The sequence below is a fragment of the Trichomycterus rosablanca genome, chromosome 8 (genome assembly GCF_030014385.1).
Source record: "Trichomycterus rosablanca isolate fTriRos1 chromosome 8, fTriRos1.hap1, whole genome shotgun sequence".
NCBI lineage: Eukaryota > Metazoa > Chordata > Actinopteri > Siluriformes > Trichomycteridae > Trichomycterus > Trichomycterus rosablanca.
The window spans coordinates 35,706,844-35,723,900 of record NC_085995.1 but is presented as its reverse complement, the minus strand read 5'-3'; the positions used below and the strand labels follow the sequence as shown (position 1 = coordinate 35,723,900).

The window sequence follows — 17,057 nt, the reverse complement described above, 5'->3', positions numbered from 1 at the left end:
CCACTGGGAGGTGCACTTGTCAGTGTGGCCTCAGTGCTGGTTCCAAGCCCAAACTAAATAAGAGGGTTGCATCAGGAAGGGCATCTGGTGTAAAAACTGTGCACACTACTTCCGCTGTGACTCCTAAATACAAAAGCAGCAGAAAGAAGAAGAAAAAGACATTTTTAGCTGTAAGGATGTTGTTTGTTTTTGTTTCCACAGAGCATTTCGATTCTCTGACTGGCTCTCTGAGACTAATCAGCATTAAACCCATGACTGCTTCACTCAACTACTCGTACCCTGACTCATCAAATCACAGCCAGGACTCAGTAATGCTCAATGGAGAGGTAAGCCTAATGTCACTGTAAATAATGAGCTGTAAACTTAGGGAGGGGTCGAAATTTAACATTCTATCACTATAACAGAATTCTATGAGGATTTTCTGTGGACTGTTAAAACTAAAACTGTCAGGAACAGATTTTCTAGGCTTGTATTGAAACTGGTGGAATAGTTTTGTTTGTTTATTTATTAAGATCTTAATATCATGTTTTACACTTTGGTTACATTCATGACAGGAACAGGTAGTTACAGGTTTCACAAGATTCATCAGTTCAAGTTTAATGTCAAACACAGTCACGGCCACACAGACCCAGGGAGAACATACAAACTTCACCCTGACCGCTCCACCTGTGGGTCAAACTCAGCTTTGGCAGGTAAGGCTTCTGAAGTTGGACGTGAAGGCCTAGCTTTAGTTTAGACTTAGTTCTACCTCATCCCAAAGGTGTTTTATAGGGTTAAGGTCAGGGCTCTGTGCCGGTGTGTAGTTCCTCCAAGTCAGTCCTGTTATACCATACTGTACCATTAGGGACAGTGGTTGCCTAGTGGGTAGTGCTTTGGGCTATCAACCGGAAGATTGGCGGTTCAAATCCAGGCTCTGCTATGCAGCCACTGTTGGGTCCTGACCATGCGCTCTGACCCCAGCTTTCAAACAAGCTGGGATATGCAAAGAAAGAATTTCATTGTACTGTACACTGTAAATGTATAAATGACAAATAAAGGATATCTATATATATATACAGTGTATCACAAAAGTGAGTACACCCCTCACATTTCTGCAGATATTTAAGTATATCTTTTCATGGGACAACACTGACAAAATGACACTTTGACACAATGAAAAGTAGTCTGTGTGCAGCTTATATAACAGTGTAAATTTATTCTTCCCTCAAAATAACTCAATATACAGCCATTAATGTCTAAACCACCGGCAACAAAAGTGAGTACACCCCTAAGAGACTACACCCCTAAATGTCCAAATTGAGCACTGCTTGTCATTTTCCCTCCAAAATGTCATGTGATTTGTTAGTCTTACTAGGTCTCAGGTGTGCATAGGGAGCAGGTGTGTTCAATTTAGTAGTACAGCTCTCACACTCTCTCATACTGGTCACTGAAAGTTCCAACATGGCACCTCATGGCAAAGAACTCTCTGAGGATCTTAAAAGACGAATTGTTGTGCTACATGAAGATGGCCAAGGCTACAAGAAGATTGCCAACACCCTGAAACTGAGCTGCAGCACAGTGGCCAAAATCATCCAGCGTTTTAAAAGAGCAGGGTCCACTCAGAACAGACTCGCGTTGGTCGTCCAAAGAAGCTGAGTGCACGTGCTCAGCGTCACATCCAACTGTTGTCTTTGAAAGATAGGCGCAGGAGTGCTGTCAGCATTGCTGCAGAGATTGAAAAGGTGGGGGGTCAGCCTGTCAGTGCTCAGACCATACGCCGCACACTACATAAAATTGGTCTGCATGGCTGTCACCCCAGAAGGAAGCCTCTTCTGAAGTCTCTACACAAGAAAGCCCGCAAACAGTTTGCTGAAGACATGTCAACAAAGGACATGGATTACTGGAACCATGTCCTATGGTCTGATGAGACCAAGATTCATTTGTTTGGTTCAGATGGTCTCAAGCATGTGTGGCGGCAATCAGGTGAGGAGTACAAAGATAAGTGTGTCATGCCTACAGTCAAGCATGGTGGTGGGAATGCCATGGTCTGGGGCTGCATGAGTGCAGCAGGTGTTGGGGAGTTACATTTCATTGAGGGACACATGAACAATATGTACTGTGAAATACTGAAGCAGAGCATGATCCCCTCCCTCCGGAAACTGGGTCGCAGGGCAGTGTTCCAGCATGATAATGACCCCAAACACACCTCTAAGACAACCACTGCTTTATTGAAGAGGCTGAGGGTAAAGGTGATGGACTGGCCAAGCATGTCTCCAGACCTAAACCCAATAGAACATCTTTGGGGCATCCTCAAGCGGAAGGTGGAGGAGCGCAAAGTCTCGAATATCCGCCAGCTCCGTGATGTCGTCATGGAGGAGTGGAAAAGCATTCCAGTGGCAACCTGTGAAGCTCTGGTAAACTCCATGCCCAGGAGAGTTAAGGCAGTTCTGGGAAATAATGGTGGCCACACAAAATATTGACACTTCAGGAACTTTCACTAAGGGGTGTACTCACTTTTGTTGCCGGTGGTTTAGACATTAATGGCTGTATATTGAGTTATTTTGAGGAAAGAATAAATTTACACTGTTATATAAGCTGCACACAGACTACTTTTCATTGTGTCAAAGTATCATTTTGTCAGTGTTGTCCCATGAAAAGATATACTTAAATATCTGCAGAAATGTGAGGGGTGTACTCACTTTTGTGATACACTGTACACTATATTACCAAAAGTATTCACACACCCATCCAAATAATTGAATTCAGGTGTTCCAATCACTTCCATGGCCACAGGTGTATAAAACCAAGCACCTAGGCATGCAGACTGCTTCTACAAACATTAGTGAAAGAATGGGTCGCTCTCAGGAGCTCAGTGAATTCAAGCGTGGTACCGTGATAAGATGCCACCGGTCTAACAAATCCAGTCGTGAAATTTCCTCGTTACTAAATATTCCACAGTCGACTGTCAGTGGTATTATAAAAAGTGGAAGCAATTGGGAATGACAGCAACTCGGCCACGAAGTGGTAGGCCACGTAAAATGACAGAGCGGGGTCAGCGGATGCTGAGGTGCATAGTGCGCAGAGGTCGCCAACTTTCTGCAGAGTCAATCGCTACAGACCTCCAAACTTCATGTGGCCTTCAGATTAGCTGAAGAACAGTATGTAGAGAGCTTCATGGAATCGGTTTCTATGGCAGAGCAGCTGCATCCAAGCCTCACATCACCAAGCACAATGCAAAGCGTCGGATGCAGTGGTGTAAAGGACGCCACCACTGGACTCTAGAGCAGTAGAGACGTGTTCTCTGGAGTGATGAATCACGCTTCTCCGTCTGGCAATCCGACGGACGAGTCTGGGTTTGGCGGTTGCCAGGAGAACGGTACTTGTCTGACTGCATTGTGCCGAGTGTAAAGTTTGGTGGAGGGGGGATTATGGTGTGGGGTTGTTTTTCAGGAGTTGGGCTCGGCCCCTTAGTTCCAGTGAAAGGAACTCTTAATGCTTCAGCATACCAAGAGATTTTGGACAATTTCATGCTCCCAACTTTGTGGGAACAGTTTGGGGATGGCCCCTTTCTGTTCCAACATGACTGCGCACAAGTGCACAAAGCAAGCTCCATAAAGACATGGATGAGCGAGTTTGGTGTGGAAGAACTTGAGTCCTGACCTCAACCTGATAGAACATCTTTGGGATGAATTAGAGCGGAGACTGAGCCAGGCCTTCTCGTCCAACATCAGAGTCTGACCTCACAAATGCACTTCTGGAAGAATGGTCAAAAATTCCCATAAACACACTCCTAAACCTTGTGGAAAGACGTTGAAGTTGAAGCTGTTATAGCTGCAAAGGGTGGGCAAACATCATATTAAACCCTATGGATTAAGAATGGGATGTCACTCAAGCTCATATATGTGTGAAGGCAGACGAGCGAATACTTTTGGCAATATAGTGTATGTCTTTATGGACCTCACTTTGTTCACTGAAGAGACTCACTGAAACAGGAAAGGGTCTTCCCCAAATTGTTGCCACAAAGTTGAGAGCAAGTTATTTATTTCATAATAAAATAAAATAAAAACCTTATAGATTTGCTTAAACAACTGGCAAAATAGGAGGTGGTGATTCCCAAGTGAAGTGGTATCGGTCCTTTCTGTGTGGAGTTTGCATGTTTTCTCTGTGTCCATGTGGATTTCCTCCGGATGCTCCGGTTTCTACCCACAGTCCAAAGACATGCAGTCAGGTTAACTGGAAATACTAAAAAATGGCGTTAGATGTGTGTGTGCATGTCTGCCCTGTGATAGACTGGCGCCCTGTCCTGGGTGTTTCTGTGTGCTTTGCGCTCTTTGAGAGCTGGGATAGGCTCCAGCACACCCCATGACCCTGATTAGGATAAGCGGCTTAGAAAGTGAATTAAATGAGTAATTGCCAGCAAAGGGATCCCCAGTATTGGAAATGACTAAATATTGTTTATATTGCTGATCACTGAGTACATGATCACATTGAAGTACATAAAAATACAGTACACTGGTGCTGAATTTCTGTCTGCATGTGTTTGTTTGCAGGCAAACATGGGCTTGAAGCAAAAGTCTGATATCGAGCACTACAGAAACAAGCTGCGTCTTAAAGCTAAAAGGAAAGGCTACAGCGATGGGCCAGCGAGCAGCAGTGGACACCGACACAGCCATAGAGAGAGGCTAAGACGAGAAAATGCCTCCCTGGACCTGGAGGACACTAGGGGAAAGGCCGAGGATAGAAATCCATCCACTTACGTCAAATACCACAGAAGGTAGGGGGAGGAACAGACACCACAGAATGAGATATTAGTCATCCTGCTTCAAATGTTTAAAAAGACTTCTTAGAGATAAAACAAATATGATAAACACAGAGCAAAAACATGAAAAGTAAAGTGTGGAATAAAAACAAACATTCAAATAGAGTAACGTTAACCTTTAAAGTCATCTCAGATTTTCATGTGCTGGTAGTTCAGATGAAGTTTCTTTTGTAAGAAAAAGTATAACGTGTATAGTATAATGTAAAATAAATGAATAAAATACATTGTAAAGGTGCTTGGGGGATTTGGTGGTCTAATACGCTAATGCACCACTGCTGAGTGTTGGATCTTGCAAGTTCAAATCTCAGCAGAGCTCCTGATCTGGCCAGGTGTCCATACAAACACAGTTGGCCATGTTTGAGGGAGGGAAGGTTGGGAAGGGTTTTTTCTCCATACTGCTGCAATATGTGACCTTATTGTTGTACATAATACCACTCTTTGTGGGAACCCAACACTGGCAGGTGATGAGAAGTGGCCCCTTGGACATGTATCAAAGGGGGTGTGTGGTGATCTGGCGCTCCTTGATCAGATTAAGGGTTGTGCAAGCGGCAACGGATTCACAATCAGGACTTATAAATGACTAGTTTGAGATTAAGGAAGGAAAGTCTAAAAAATAATTGTAGATAAAAATGTAAAAATAGATCAAATAAGTAATACAGCCATGTGAGTAAGGGGTGGAGTGGTAGCTATTCAAAGCTGTGCATTATTAAAAAGCAAAATTCTAAGGATGCAAATGTTTAGGTACCCATGGTAGTACATGGAAGTTAACAACACCTCTGCAGCAAACAACTGAAAATAACAGTTTTCTGCAGCCGACTCATTAGGTTTTATTGGGAAGGTCAAAATTGTCATTAGTAAATGTCAGCAGAAAACAGTTCCAAAGGGTAATGTAAGATTTTTTTTAATTTTAGCCTAACCTTTAACAACCATATGCTTCTCTGTGCAGCTAAGTGAAGATGTAAGTGGTGCCTATAGCTGAAATAATATTAGTGCTTACTGTTCACAATTTTTACTTTATAAAATGTCTTTATGAAGTTTGTCTGTTTTGGGGAACTGAGAAAGTCAGAGCAAGATCTCTAAAACCAAGAAAACCCTCACTCCCTTCCCTCACCTCACCTTATCTGAATAGAAAATTGCTTTACCACAAGTAGTCACACCAATTATATTACTTACTGACTCATATAGACTCTGAAGGTTTGTGTTGTTGTGTGTTCAGTGAAAGTCAGAGGGAGCCAGCGTACTGGAGCAGACAGTCTCTGAACACACCAAGTCCTGTAGAGACCGAGCTGGATCTGTTGGTGATGAGGGAGCGAGCCAGGAGGGGCATCCGAAACAGTGGCTATGACGTGAGTTCTTCACAAATCAGCAGACAGACTCCTTAAAGTCCCATTAGTCACAACACTAGACTATAAATTCTTCTGTGTATAAAAATCCATCAATACTAAACACTCATTTCTGCTCTATAAACTCCTTTTTATAGTTACAGTGTATCACAAAAGTGAGTACACCCCTCACATTTCTGCAGATATTTAAGTATATCTTTTCATGGGACAACACTGACAAAATGACACTTTGACACAATGAAAAGTAGTCTGTGTGCAGCTTATATAACAGTGTAAATTTATTCTTCCCTCAAAATAACTCAATATACAGCCATTAATGTCTAAACCACCGGCAACAAAAGTGAGTACACCCCTAAGAGACTACACCCCTAAATGTCCAAATTGAGCACTGCTTGTCATTTTCCCTCCAAAATGTCATGTGATTTGTTAGTGTTACTAGGTCTCAGGTGTGCATAGGGAGCAGGTGTGTTCAATTTAGTAGTACAGCTCTCACACTCTCTCATACTGGTCACTGAAAGTTCCAACATGGCACCTCATGGCAAAGAACTCTCTGAGGATCTTAAAAGACGAATTGTTGCGCTACATGAAGATGGCCAAGGCTACAAGAAGATTGCCAACACCCTGAAACTGAGCTGCAGCACAGTGGCCAAGATCATCCAGCGTTTTAAAAGAGCAGGGTCCACTCAGAACAGACCTCGCGTTGGTCGTCCAAAGAAGCTGAGTGCACGTGCTCAGCGTCACATCCAACTGCTGTCTTTGAAAGATAGGCGCAGGAGTGCTGTCAGCATTGCTGCAGAGATTGAAAAGGTGGGGGGTCAGCCTGTCAGTGCTCAGACCATACGCCGCACACTACATAAAATTGGTCTGCATGGCTGTCACCCCAGAAGGAAGCCTCTTCTGAAGTCTCTACACAAGAAAGCCCGCAAACAGTTTGCTGAAGACATGTCAACAAAGGACATGGATTACTGGAACCATGTCCTATGGTCTGATGAGACCAAGATTAATTTGTTTGGTTCAGATGGTCTCAAGCATGTGTGGCGGCAATCAGGTGAGGAGTACAAAGATAAGTGTGTCATGCCTACAGTCAAGCATGGTGGTGGGAATGCCATGGTCTGGGGCTGCATGAGTGCAGCAGGTGTTGGGGAGTTACATTTCATTGAGGGACACATGAACTCCAATATGTACTGTGAGATACTGAGCAGAGCATGATCCCCTCCCTCCGGAAACTGGGTCGCAGGGCAGTGTTCCAGCATGATAATGACCCCAAACACACCTCTAAGACGACCACTGCTTTATTGAAGAGGCTGAGGGTAAAGGTGATGGACTGGCCAAGCATGTCTCCAGACCTAAACCCAATCGAACATCTTTGGGGCATCCTCAAGCGGAAGGTGGAGGAGTGCAAAGTCTCGAATATCCGCCAGCTCCGTGATGTCGTCATGGAGGAGTGGAAAAGCATTCCAGTGGCAACCTGTGAAGCTCTGGTAAACTCCATGCCCAGGAGAGTTAAGGCAGTTCTGGGAAATAATGGTGGCCACACAAAATATTGACACTTCAGGAACTTTCATTAAGGGGTGTACTCACTTTTGTTGCCGGTGGTTTAGACATTAATGGCTGTATATTGAGTTATTTTGAGGGAAGAATAAATTTACACTGTTATATAAGCTGCACACAGACTACTTTTCATTGTGTCAAAGTGTCATTTTGTCAGTGTTGTCCCATGAAAAGATATACTTAAATATCTGCAGAAATGTGAGGGGTGTACTCACTTTTGTGATACACTGTATATATAATCCATCCTGCTATATATATTCACTACATACTGAGCTGCAGTACTTGGCAGCAGCAAGTTCCTGACATTAGGTTTAACTCTGAACATGAACTAAACTCTAAACACGCTTAGGATTTACAAGGAAGTAGCCACTTTCTTCAACAACTTATTTTAGAACTTCCAGGTTATCACAGATCTTCATGCAGTGGTTGTAAAGCTATAGTTGTATTATTACACTATTTGGCCCAGCAGTTGCTAACAAATGTATTAAATTAGTTATAAAAAGGAAATGCTTTCAACTTCTACCCATCCAGATATACACTGATCAGCCATAACATTAAAACCACCTCCTCCTGTTTCTACACTCACTGTCCATTTTATCAGCTCCACTTACCATATAGAAGCACTTTGTAGTTCTACAATTACTGACTGTAGTCCATCTATTTCTCTACATACTTTTTTAGCCTGCTTTCACCCTGTTCTTCAATGGTCAGGACCCCCACAGGACCACCACAGTGCAGGTATTATTTGGGTGGTGGATCATTCTCAGCACTGCAGTGACACTGACATGGTGGTGGTGTGTTAGTGTGTGTTGTGCTGGTATGACTGGATCAGACACAGCAGCCCTGATGGAGTTTTTAAATACTGTGTCCACTCACTGTCCACTCTATTAGACACTCCTACCTAGTTGGTCCACCTTGTAGATGTCAAGTCAGAGACGATCGCTCATCTATTGCTGCTGTTTGAGTTGGTCATCTTCTAGACCTTCATCAGCGGTCACAGGACGCTGCCCACGGGGCGCTGTTGGCTGGATATATTTTGGTTGGTGTCCAGCAGTGACAGTGAGGTGTTTAAAAACTCCATCATCATTGCTGTGTCTTATCCATTCATACCAGCACAACACACACTAACACACCACCACCATGTCAGTGTCACTGCAGTGCTGAGAATGATCCACCACCTAAATAATACCTGCTCTGTGGTGGTCCTGTGGGGGTCCTGACCATTGAAGAACAGCATAAAATGGGGCTAACAAAGCATGCAGAGAAACAGATGGACTACAGTCAGTAAATGTAAAACTACAAAGTGCTTCTATATGGTAAGTGGAGCTGATAAAATGGACAGTGAGTGTAGAATGTTATGGCTGATCAGTGTATATTCTTTTTTTATATTTTTTATTTTAGCTCTTATTAGTGAGCAGCTCAGACTTTTGGACCTCATCATAGATAATGCATATAGACACTTATTGTGGCTGCTTGTGATGTGTCTGCATCCTGTGCAGTGACTCATGATGCTTTTCTTGACCCTGCAATTTAATAAGGAAATGTAATTATTTTTAGATGAAATTATATCACCTACTTTTCTATTCACTTTTACAAAAACTGGTAAGAAATAATTTTTTATTTTATTTAGGTGGTTACATTAAGGGTAAAGGGGAATACAGGTTACCTTGAAACTCAGTTAAGATACAACAGTGGTCCTAAGGGTTTAATTATGTTCCTCAATTGAGTTTCAAAGGTACACAGTGTCTCTGAACCATGAGTCACAAAAATCCTACATTTTTTTGTCATTTTGGTGGTCTTCAGTGGTGGTCAGATTATCCAAAGACCTGCAGTTAGATCTCTGCTGCTTTTTTGATGCAGTCTTGCTGTGTGGCCCCACATGGCCCGGGATTTGGCGATCTGCTTAAAAAAGATACGATTTCTCCGTCCCCTCTTTTTTCAGTCCTTGGCGTCTGCTTGAGGCAGAAACTAAGATGATTATCGTGGAAGTGAGAGCTCAGAGTGTATTTAGTGTGTGTTTGAAATAAGCACTGTCTAAAGCCGTCCACTGTGCCCGCTGCAGCCGCCGCAGTGCCAGCCAGCATGAATATGATTATAGACTGCTCAGGGCTTCAGGTTGGGAATTCAATATGGGTTAATAGTCATGAATGTGCTGAGCTTTTAACTTGCAAATTGGATCAGTCCGGTCCAGTGTGTTTTGGTGTGTGTGTGTGTCTATACAGTATGAAGACATAGTTTGTTTATACCAGTATCTATAAACCATAAATTTGTGTTTACTGGGTGATTGTTTTTTGGTTCACATTATACTGTATGGATGAGCGGAAGAGAGCGTCTATGTTCTGGATGTGTGGGGGTGATACGACTAAAATATCTTGTGTAATAATCTTTCCAATACGATGAAGTGCCTTGGTCAGCCCCAACAATTAGAAAAAAAACAACTAATAGTTACAAGGACAAAAACTGTATTTATTAAAAGATAATGACCAGAATGTGGTTCATACGTAGGTGTCAGTCCTTGATTTGTAGTACATGGACAAGCCATTGCAGTTTTTCTTTAGGTCTCGTTGTTTTACAGGACACAATAAAGCAAATTCATTCCATTTATTATTCTGGAATTCATTGATTTATTGGGGGTGGCGCTCTGCTAAAATACACTACTGCTAAGATCAGGGGTTCAAATCTCTGCTGTACTATTGTTCAGTCGGGCATCTATACAGACATGATTGGCTATGTCTGAGGGGCAGTGGTTGAACAGCCTAGCTATTGTGAGATGCACCTGTCAGGAGTGTTGCATCATGATGGGCATTCGGCATAAACAAACTGTGCCAAATCAAGTATAAATGAATGATTCACTGTGGCGATCCCTAAATATTGGAGCATCTGAAAGAAAGATTAAGTCATTATGAAACAATCATTGTTAATTCATGTTTTCAGTTAATGACCCTTGCCAATTTTTCCTACGGTATGAGCTAACAGTACCCTGTTTGTCTGTGTGTGCTTTCGTTTCATGTGTATATCCACCAGGCTGAGCCAGAACCATTTGAAGAAACAGACGTGGACCGACTCATGAACTCCCTGGGTTTCAGAGGCAGCCAGCAGCTCAAAGGTCACTCAGACTCGTCCACACTGAGCTCCCAGCCTTCCATCGATGAAGTGCGGCAGCAGATGCACCTGCTGCTAGATAACGCCTTCGGTTTAGCGTCAGCTGAGCCGTCCTCACGTAGTCGTCACCAGCACCACTCCCGACGTGGCCCCCACCCTTCCTACCCTCCAACTCAGAGCAATCCCTATGTGGACGGAGTGACCAGCGCCCCAGGCACCATGGACCACCCGGTGGGAGCTCTGCAGCGTGGCCCATCCTTTGAGCCTGACATGCACCAGTGTAGCCTCCCCAAACCTGTGAGTCCTGCAACAGTTACGGTGACATGATGTGTTTACAGATCAGTACAGAAACGCCTAATCTAACACTGTTAATTCATTCCAAGACTTAATTATTTAAATAAACCCCTCAAAAAACTCTCTAGACACCATAAACCCCAATAAGCACATTCGTAATGTGGCTAATACAAAGTCATTTAATAGTTCTCATTTTTAATAAGTTTATACATTTTATTTATCTTTAATTTACCTTCAATTTAATTTATTTTTAAATTAAAGATTAATTTTAAATCTATTTTAATATTAAAGATAATATTAAAGATAAATTTTAATTTAATTTATCTTTAATTTAATCTTGCCTCTTGTTGATGATGGTGCTCTTCATCACTGGAGCATCATCTTTGACGTGGGCTGAAATCTTTCCCTTATCGTGAACGATTGTCGATACCATCGTCTGACTCAAGCCGAAAACGAGCTATTGCGGCGACCTTTTCACCTTTTCATGGCAATTTAATATAGCACAGCACCAGCTTTAGCAGTAGGACCTTTCTTCGTAGCCATGGAGACAAATATTAAAGTCTGAACGAGACACTGAATTACACTTACACTAACACAAGTTATATGAACTGCCATGAACCCGCGCCACCATGCGGTGGAACGCTGGAACTATGGGTACCAAACATCATGGTAATAAAACAATATTTTTAACAATTTTAAGCTTTTAAATGATTCTATACATTACATTATTTTATATATTTAAGCATTCATGTTTGTAATTTTGCATTTTTGTATTGTTTTTGGGTTTTTGCATTTTTTAAATGGGTTTTTAAATATTTATTGCTGACTGGCGTAAAGCTGCATTAACCGACGTTAGTCAGTTTTATTTTTTTCTTATTTTTATTAACAAAAACTGCCATTAAGTCAAAAATTACTTTAGTTAAAAAACATATGTGGAGGTATATCTATATAATATGCATCTAATTATTGTCATTTGATAAAATGTTACCAAAACAGTAAGGCTAGGTTTTAAAAAACAATTTTATAATTACCTTATACCTTAATTACCTTAATTAAAATTACAATTTTATAATAACCCAAACATAAACAATGTAGGGGCGCTTGGGTGGTGGTGAAGCAGGCTATTGCGCTAGACCCTTACCTAGGAGATCTCAAGCCCTGAAGTTCAAATCTTAGCTGTTCTATCGACTGGTCTAGGCACCCACACAGGCGCAATTGGCAGTGTCTGAGAAAGGGAAAGTTTAAATGGGTTCTTCATTGCTGCTGCAGTCTAAATGACTTATCCACCCTTTATTTAAATAAGTCAAATTTAAGGTAACATATGCAGTACTTTCCCGTTTTAGCTTTAATTTGCTAGGACATTTGTGCTGGGGATCAGTCTGAACTGGTGACAATATTAAGAGACTAGCTGCTTTCATGCAGTAGAAATCATCTAGCCGCTGGTCTGATGCAAGCTCTTGTGATTGGTTCCCCAGGGCTTCAGGTTCACCCAGCTGCCTGATATGAGTTTGGGCTCACCACCCCCTCTTATATCACCTCGAACTGGAGCACCACCTGGAACCTCAGTACGCCGGTAAGAACACAGTGTTCCTGTGTGATGTGTCTGTAGTTTGAGCATTAGCGTTCGTCTGTATTAATATTCAGTGCTGTTGCTGAGGCAGCTGTGGGTAAAAGATGTTGTGCCTGACACACAGAGCTGCTGACCGCATTGAGGTGTGTTCTCATGCGCCTCTGCGGTTCTTTCACACACTGCTGGAGGGGTGTGCTCATTCTGCCCTCTGCTGATCACACAGGAAATTGACATAGTGACTGTGGTTTTTTTTTTTTTTTAGCTCTACACCAGACATGAGTCTAAAGCCGCGAGTCTCCGAGGCCTCAGAGATGAATCAGCACAACGGCGCCCCCTACCTGCCCATCAACAGAGCTCCTTTCCCGGCTGTCACCGTCGACCAGTCCATGTCAAGCTACTCAGGTCAGACTCTTAACACCGTGTTTTATATACTAAATACAGTAAACAAATGTACATTTGTGATTGTTTTGTGCTAGTTGTCCTTCATTTACATTTCCAGCATTTAGCAGACGCTTTTTATCCAAAGCGACTAACAGTACTGTGACAGTATATTGTCTAAGCAATTGAGGGTTAAGAGCCTTGCTTAAGGGCCCAGCAGTGGCAACCTGGCAGTGGTGGGGCTTGAACCAGCGTTCTTTTGATTTCTAGTCCAGTACCTTAACATAACAGGGGTTTTTGGATTCTGATACACATAACTTATTCTGTACAATACCTGCACATCTGGACATTATAAAATTATTCTAATTTCAAATTGACATGTTATATGCCGGAATTATACTTGGAAACATTTACATTACAACGGACTAACAGTACATTATACATAATGCTGTATATCTGTACATTCATAACTTTACATGTATATATTGAACAGATGGTGCTAGTTTTATGTAAGATTTATGTAAGCAAATGTGTGTTTTGTATTTAATGTGTGTTAAAACTGTGAGGCATTATGCACCCAAGATTTTCACTCACCTTTCACACCTGTGTTAATGTGACGTGACAATAAAATAAAAGTAAAGTAAGTAACAACTGTCAACCTGTCAACAACTTATTAACATAACAACTAGCATAACAACTGTCACCTAACATTTTTCATTATTTAAAAAGGATCTTTTCAGGCCAGTGAGCTTATTTACATACTCTTATACACTGTCATCAACTGCTTTATCCGTGTCAGGGTTGCATCATGTCAGGTTTCACTGGGAAACAATGGACACAAGTTTTTGATGCTTGGCCATAAGCTTGTTGGGTATCCAATTGAAAAACAATGGGTATTAAAATAGAATTGGCCACTTTTTTTTATTAGGACTTCACTTTGGAGTATAGCTGTGGGAACCAACCAACTAGGGGAGTTAATACAAGCACTTATAATACAAGAAAAACACATTTTCTGTTGTATTTGTGTGGATTGTTTTGTGATCTTTTCAGGAAACCCAATGACAGCTGTTTATGCCATATCAGCAAACCGACCCGGCTACTCTGACTACTTTGTACTGTCACCACCATCCTCGTACCGCAGCCCATCATGGATGTCATACCCACCAGAGCCTGACGACCTCCCCCACCAGTGGAGTGACACGGTAAATCTTATTTTTTCAGGACTCATTGTTAATCGTTACTTTTTTCTGTTAATCAGTGCTTCTTAGTTTCAATTCTTTATTTCTTCTCCATTATTAAGACTTGATGATTTATGATTTTTTTTACTTCACAACATGGCAAATAGCAACAATTTGTGCTTATTATTAAACACAGGATTTGAAATGACAATGTGGACTAAATGGCTGAGTTCACCTGCTACTATTAAGTGGTAAAACTTCTGTTAATGTAAGAACAAATTTTACTGCAGGGGTGTCCAAACAACGGCCATTTCTGAAGCGGCCAAGAGGTATTTTAGAAATACAATTAAAGTTTGCCAGCCGTTTAAAAATTCCTAGTTTGAACACTGGGTGTCGCTATGAGCCAGTCTAAAACGACACCCATCTACTTTTTCCATAACTCAAAACATTACCGACGTTACACCTACATTTATGTTTCTGAACCTCTGGGTCGACATAGCAGCTCCAAAGAAATATTAATAAAGAATCTAATTTCTGAATTTTTATATTGAATAAAACAGTGATCATTTGCTTTCCATCTGATTAACAGAATTAATGTTTTAGAGTGAATCCCATACACAATTTAGTATGGATAATGTATATAATGTGTGGTAATGTATTTTTAGAACGCGTGTCATTTGGAGACCATCTGCTGAGCTGAATGGGCTGACTGGGCACAGAAATCCATCTGGGTACGATAACTTCCCTTATTGCCTATATTATTTAACACACTGGCAGTAAAACAGTTGTAAAGAGAAAAATCTGAGTAAAAAGCACTATATATGTATGTGTGGCCAGTGAGTTTAAGTGTGTTTGTGTGTGTGTGTGTATGTGTGTGTCTGTTATTATGTATGGCTTTTTTGAAACAGTTTTGTGTTACTGCTTTCAGCACTGTCATTAGTCTGTTTTAATATTTAGAAGTTCTGTTGATAAGACTGCTGGGTATAAAGCTTGTTTTGCATGGCACTCTGAGTTGTAGGCTGAACTTTGATGTGTAATCATGCAGACTAGCAATGACAGTAGAGTTGTTTTGATAAAGGAACAGTAAGAAACAAGGTATTACTTGAGCTCTTTATGGACAGTAATATCAGGACACCCAATCTTATTTATGAGTTCATGTGTTTGAGCCAGAAAATTCTCACAGGGGTAGTAATAAATGACTCAAAAGAAATGTTATGCTTCCAACCTTAAAGTAACAGTTTAGGGAAGGCTCTTTCCTGTTCCAGCATGACTGTTGTCCTGTGCATAAAGCAAGCTCTGTAAAGACCGAACAAAAAGCTTGGTATAAAGAAACTCCAGTGGTCTGAACAGAGTCCTGACCTCAGTCCCACTGAACAGCTTTGGAATGAACTGGAACATCAGCTGAGGATTTTTTGACCAACATAAGTGCCCAGCCGTTCAAATGCTTTTTTCACTGAATGGGCACAACTTCCAACAGACATACTTTAAAGTCTTAGAAGGCTTCTCAGAAGAGTGACTGTTGTTATACCTGAAAAGATCACATATTTTGTTTTTAAAATGGAATGTCCAATAAGCTCATGGTCATGTGTCCAAATACTTTTGGCCATTATTAACTTTGGCCAGCATTAACATGTAGTCCCTTGAGACATGTAGTCTTCCTTTACAACTATAAAGTTAGTGGTTAAAAGTACAGTACATTCCTAGTAAATAAAAGGTTGCTGGTACAAGTACAACCACAGCCAATTTACACATGCTGGGCTCTTGAGCAAGACCCTAAACATTTAAGTGCCCCTTGTTGATGCAATAAATGTAAATATTTGCTCTATATTGGTTTCTTAAAAGACTTTGGAGTTTGGCCATGAGAATTTGTAACCACTCAGATTAAAAAGCATTTGTGATATCAGGCACGGATGTTAGAGAAGAAAGCCTGACTTGCAATTAGCATTCCAATTTATCTTAAACATGTTCAGTGGGGCTGGGGTAGGTTTTGAAACATCATTATTAGTAAGTGTTATAATAGATAACAAATATATTGTGCAGCCTATTAGATTTTATATGAATGATAGATGAGTTTTTTTCACCTGTGTTTGCAGGCTTTGTACAGTAGATGAGAATGCCCTGACCATCACAGCAGCCCACACAGGTCCTGGCTCTCTGGTCTAACCGGGCCAATCTAGCCGACCAGAAGGCCCTAAGGCCTAAGGATGGCCTCAAAAGACAAGGCAGGCCTGGAAGACCTAAACGGCCCCAAGCAGACATGACCAGGCCCAACCAGGACCATCAATCACAATCTCAGCCATTCACCAGAGCTTTTCTAGGATGCTCTTTTCTTCATATCCTCCAAAGTCCCAACACGATCATGCTGGCTCAGATTAGCGGCCAAATCTTTTCTGGAAGCTTTTTAAGTCTCCTTCCAGACATGAAGCAGGTGGGGTTTTATCTGTGTGTGTTTTAAACATAAGCTTATAAAACTAGAAATCTTCTTTATCTCGATCAGATGCCTCTCTGTGTCTTGCTCTGTCAATTAGAACATCGAGGCAGGTTTATCGCAGATGATTCTTTTGTGTGTTCAGTGTACGGCTTACATAAAAATGACCTGGTGTTACAGAGACTGGGCAGAAATCTGAATCCAAAACGACTTTATGTACTGTCGTAATGTATTGTAGTCATGTTTTTTCAGCCGCTTGTAGAAGTGCATTTGTTTGCTTTTTACGCTTCTTTTTAAAAGTCTAATAATGTTTATCAGCTCATGAGAAACTTGAATCAAATGTTTTCATAGTTTGTGGCGTGCAAACTGATCTGATATGGTCAGGAAAATGAGACGTGAAAACAGGCTAAACTAG

General features: G+C 41.4%; 1 protein-coding gene across 2 annotated transcripts in view; it reads left to right on the top strand.

The window, feature by feature from the left end:
• kiaa1549la (KIAA1549-like a) overlaps nucleotides 1-16,818 on the top strand; it is a 78,713-nt gene extending 61,895 nt beyond the window's left edge. For both annotated transcript variants that reach the window (XM_063000813.1, XM_063000812.1), the window contains exons 15-23: nucleotides 202-326; nucleotides 4,530-4,753; nucleotides 6,015-6,144; nucleotides 10,717-11,091; nucleotides 12,564-12,661; nucleotides 12,921-13,060; nucleotides 14,087-14,238; nucleotides 14,880-14,945; nucleotides 16,308-16,818. In XM_063000813.1, the coding sequence (XP_062856883.1) occupies nucleotides 202-326; nucleotides 4,530-4,753; nucleotides 6,015-6,144; nucleotides 10,717-11,091; nucleotides 12,564-12,661; nucleotides 12,921-13,060; nucleotides 14,087-14,238; nucleotides 14,880-14,909 (1,274 nt within the window). In that variant the 3' untranslated portion in view covers nucleotides 14,910-14,945; nucleotides 16,308-16,818. The remainder of the gene's footprint in view (nucleotides 1-201; nucleotides 327-4,529; nucleotides 4,754-6,014; nucleotides 6,145-10,716; nucleotides 11,092-12,563; nucleotides 12,662-12,920; nucleotides 13,061-14,086; nucleotides 14,239-14,879; nucleotides 14,946-16,307) is intronic.
• Nucleotides 16,819-17,057: the final 239 nt, after the last annotated feature.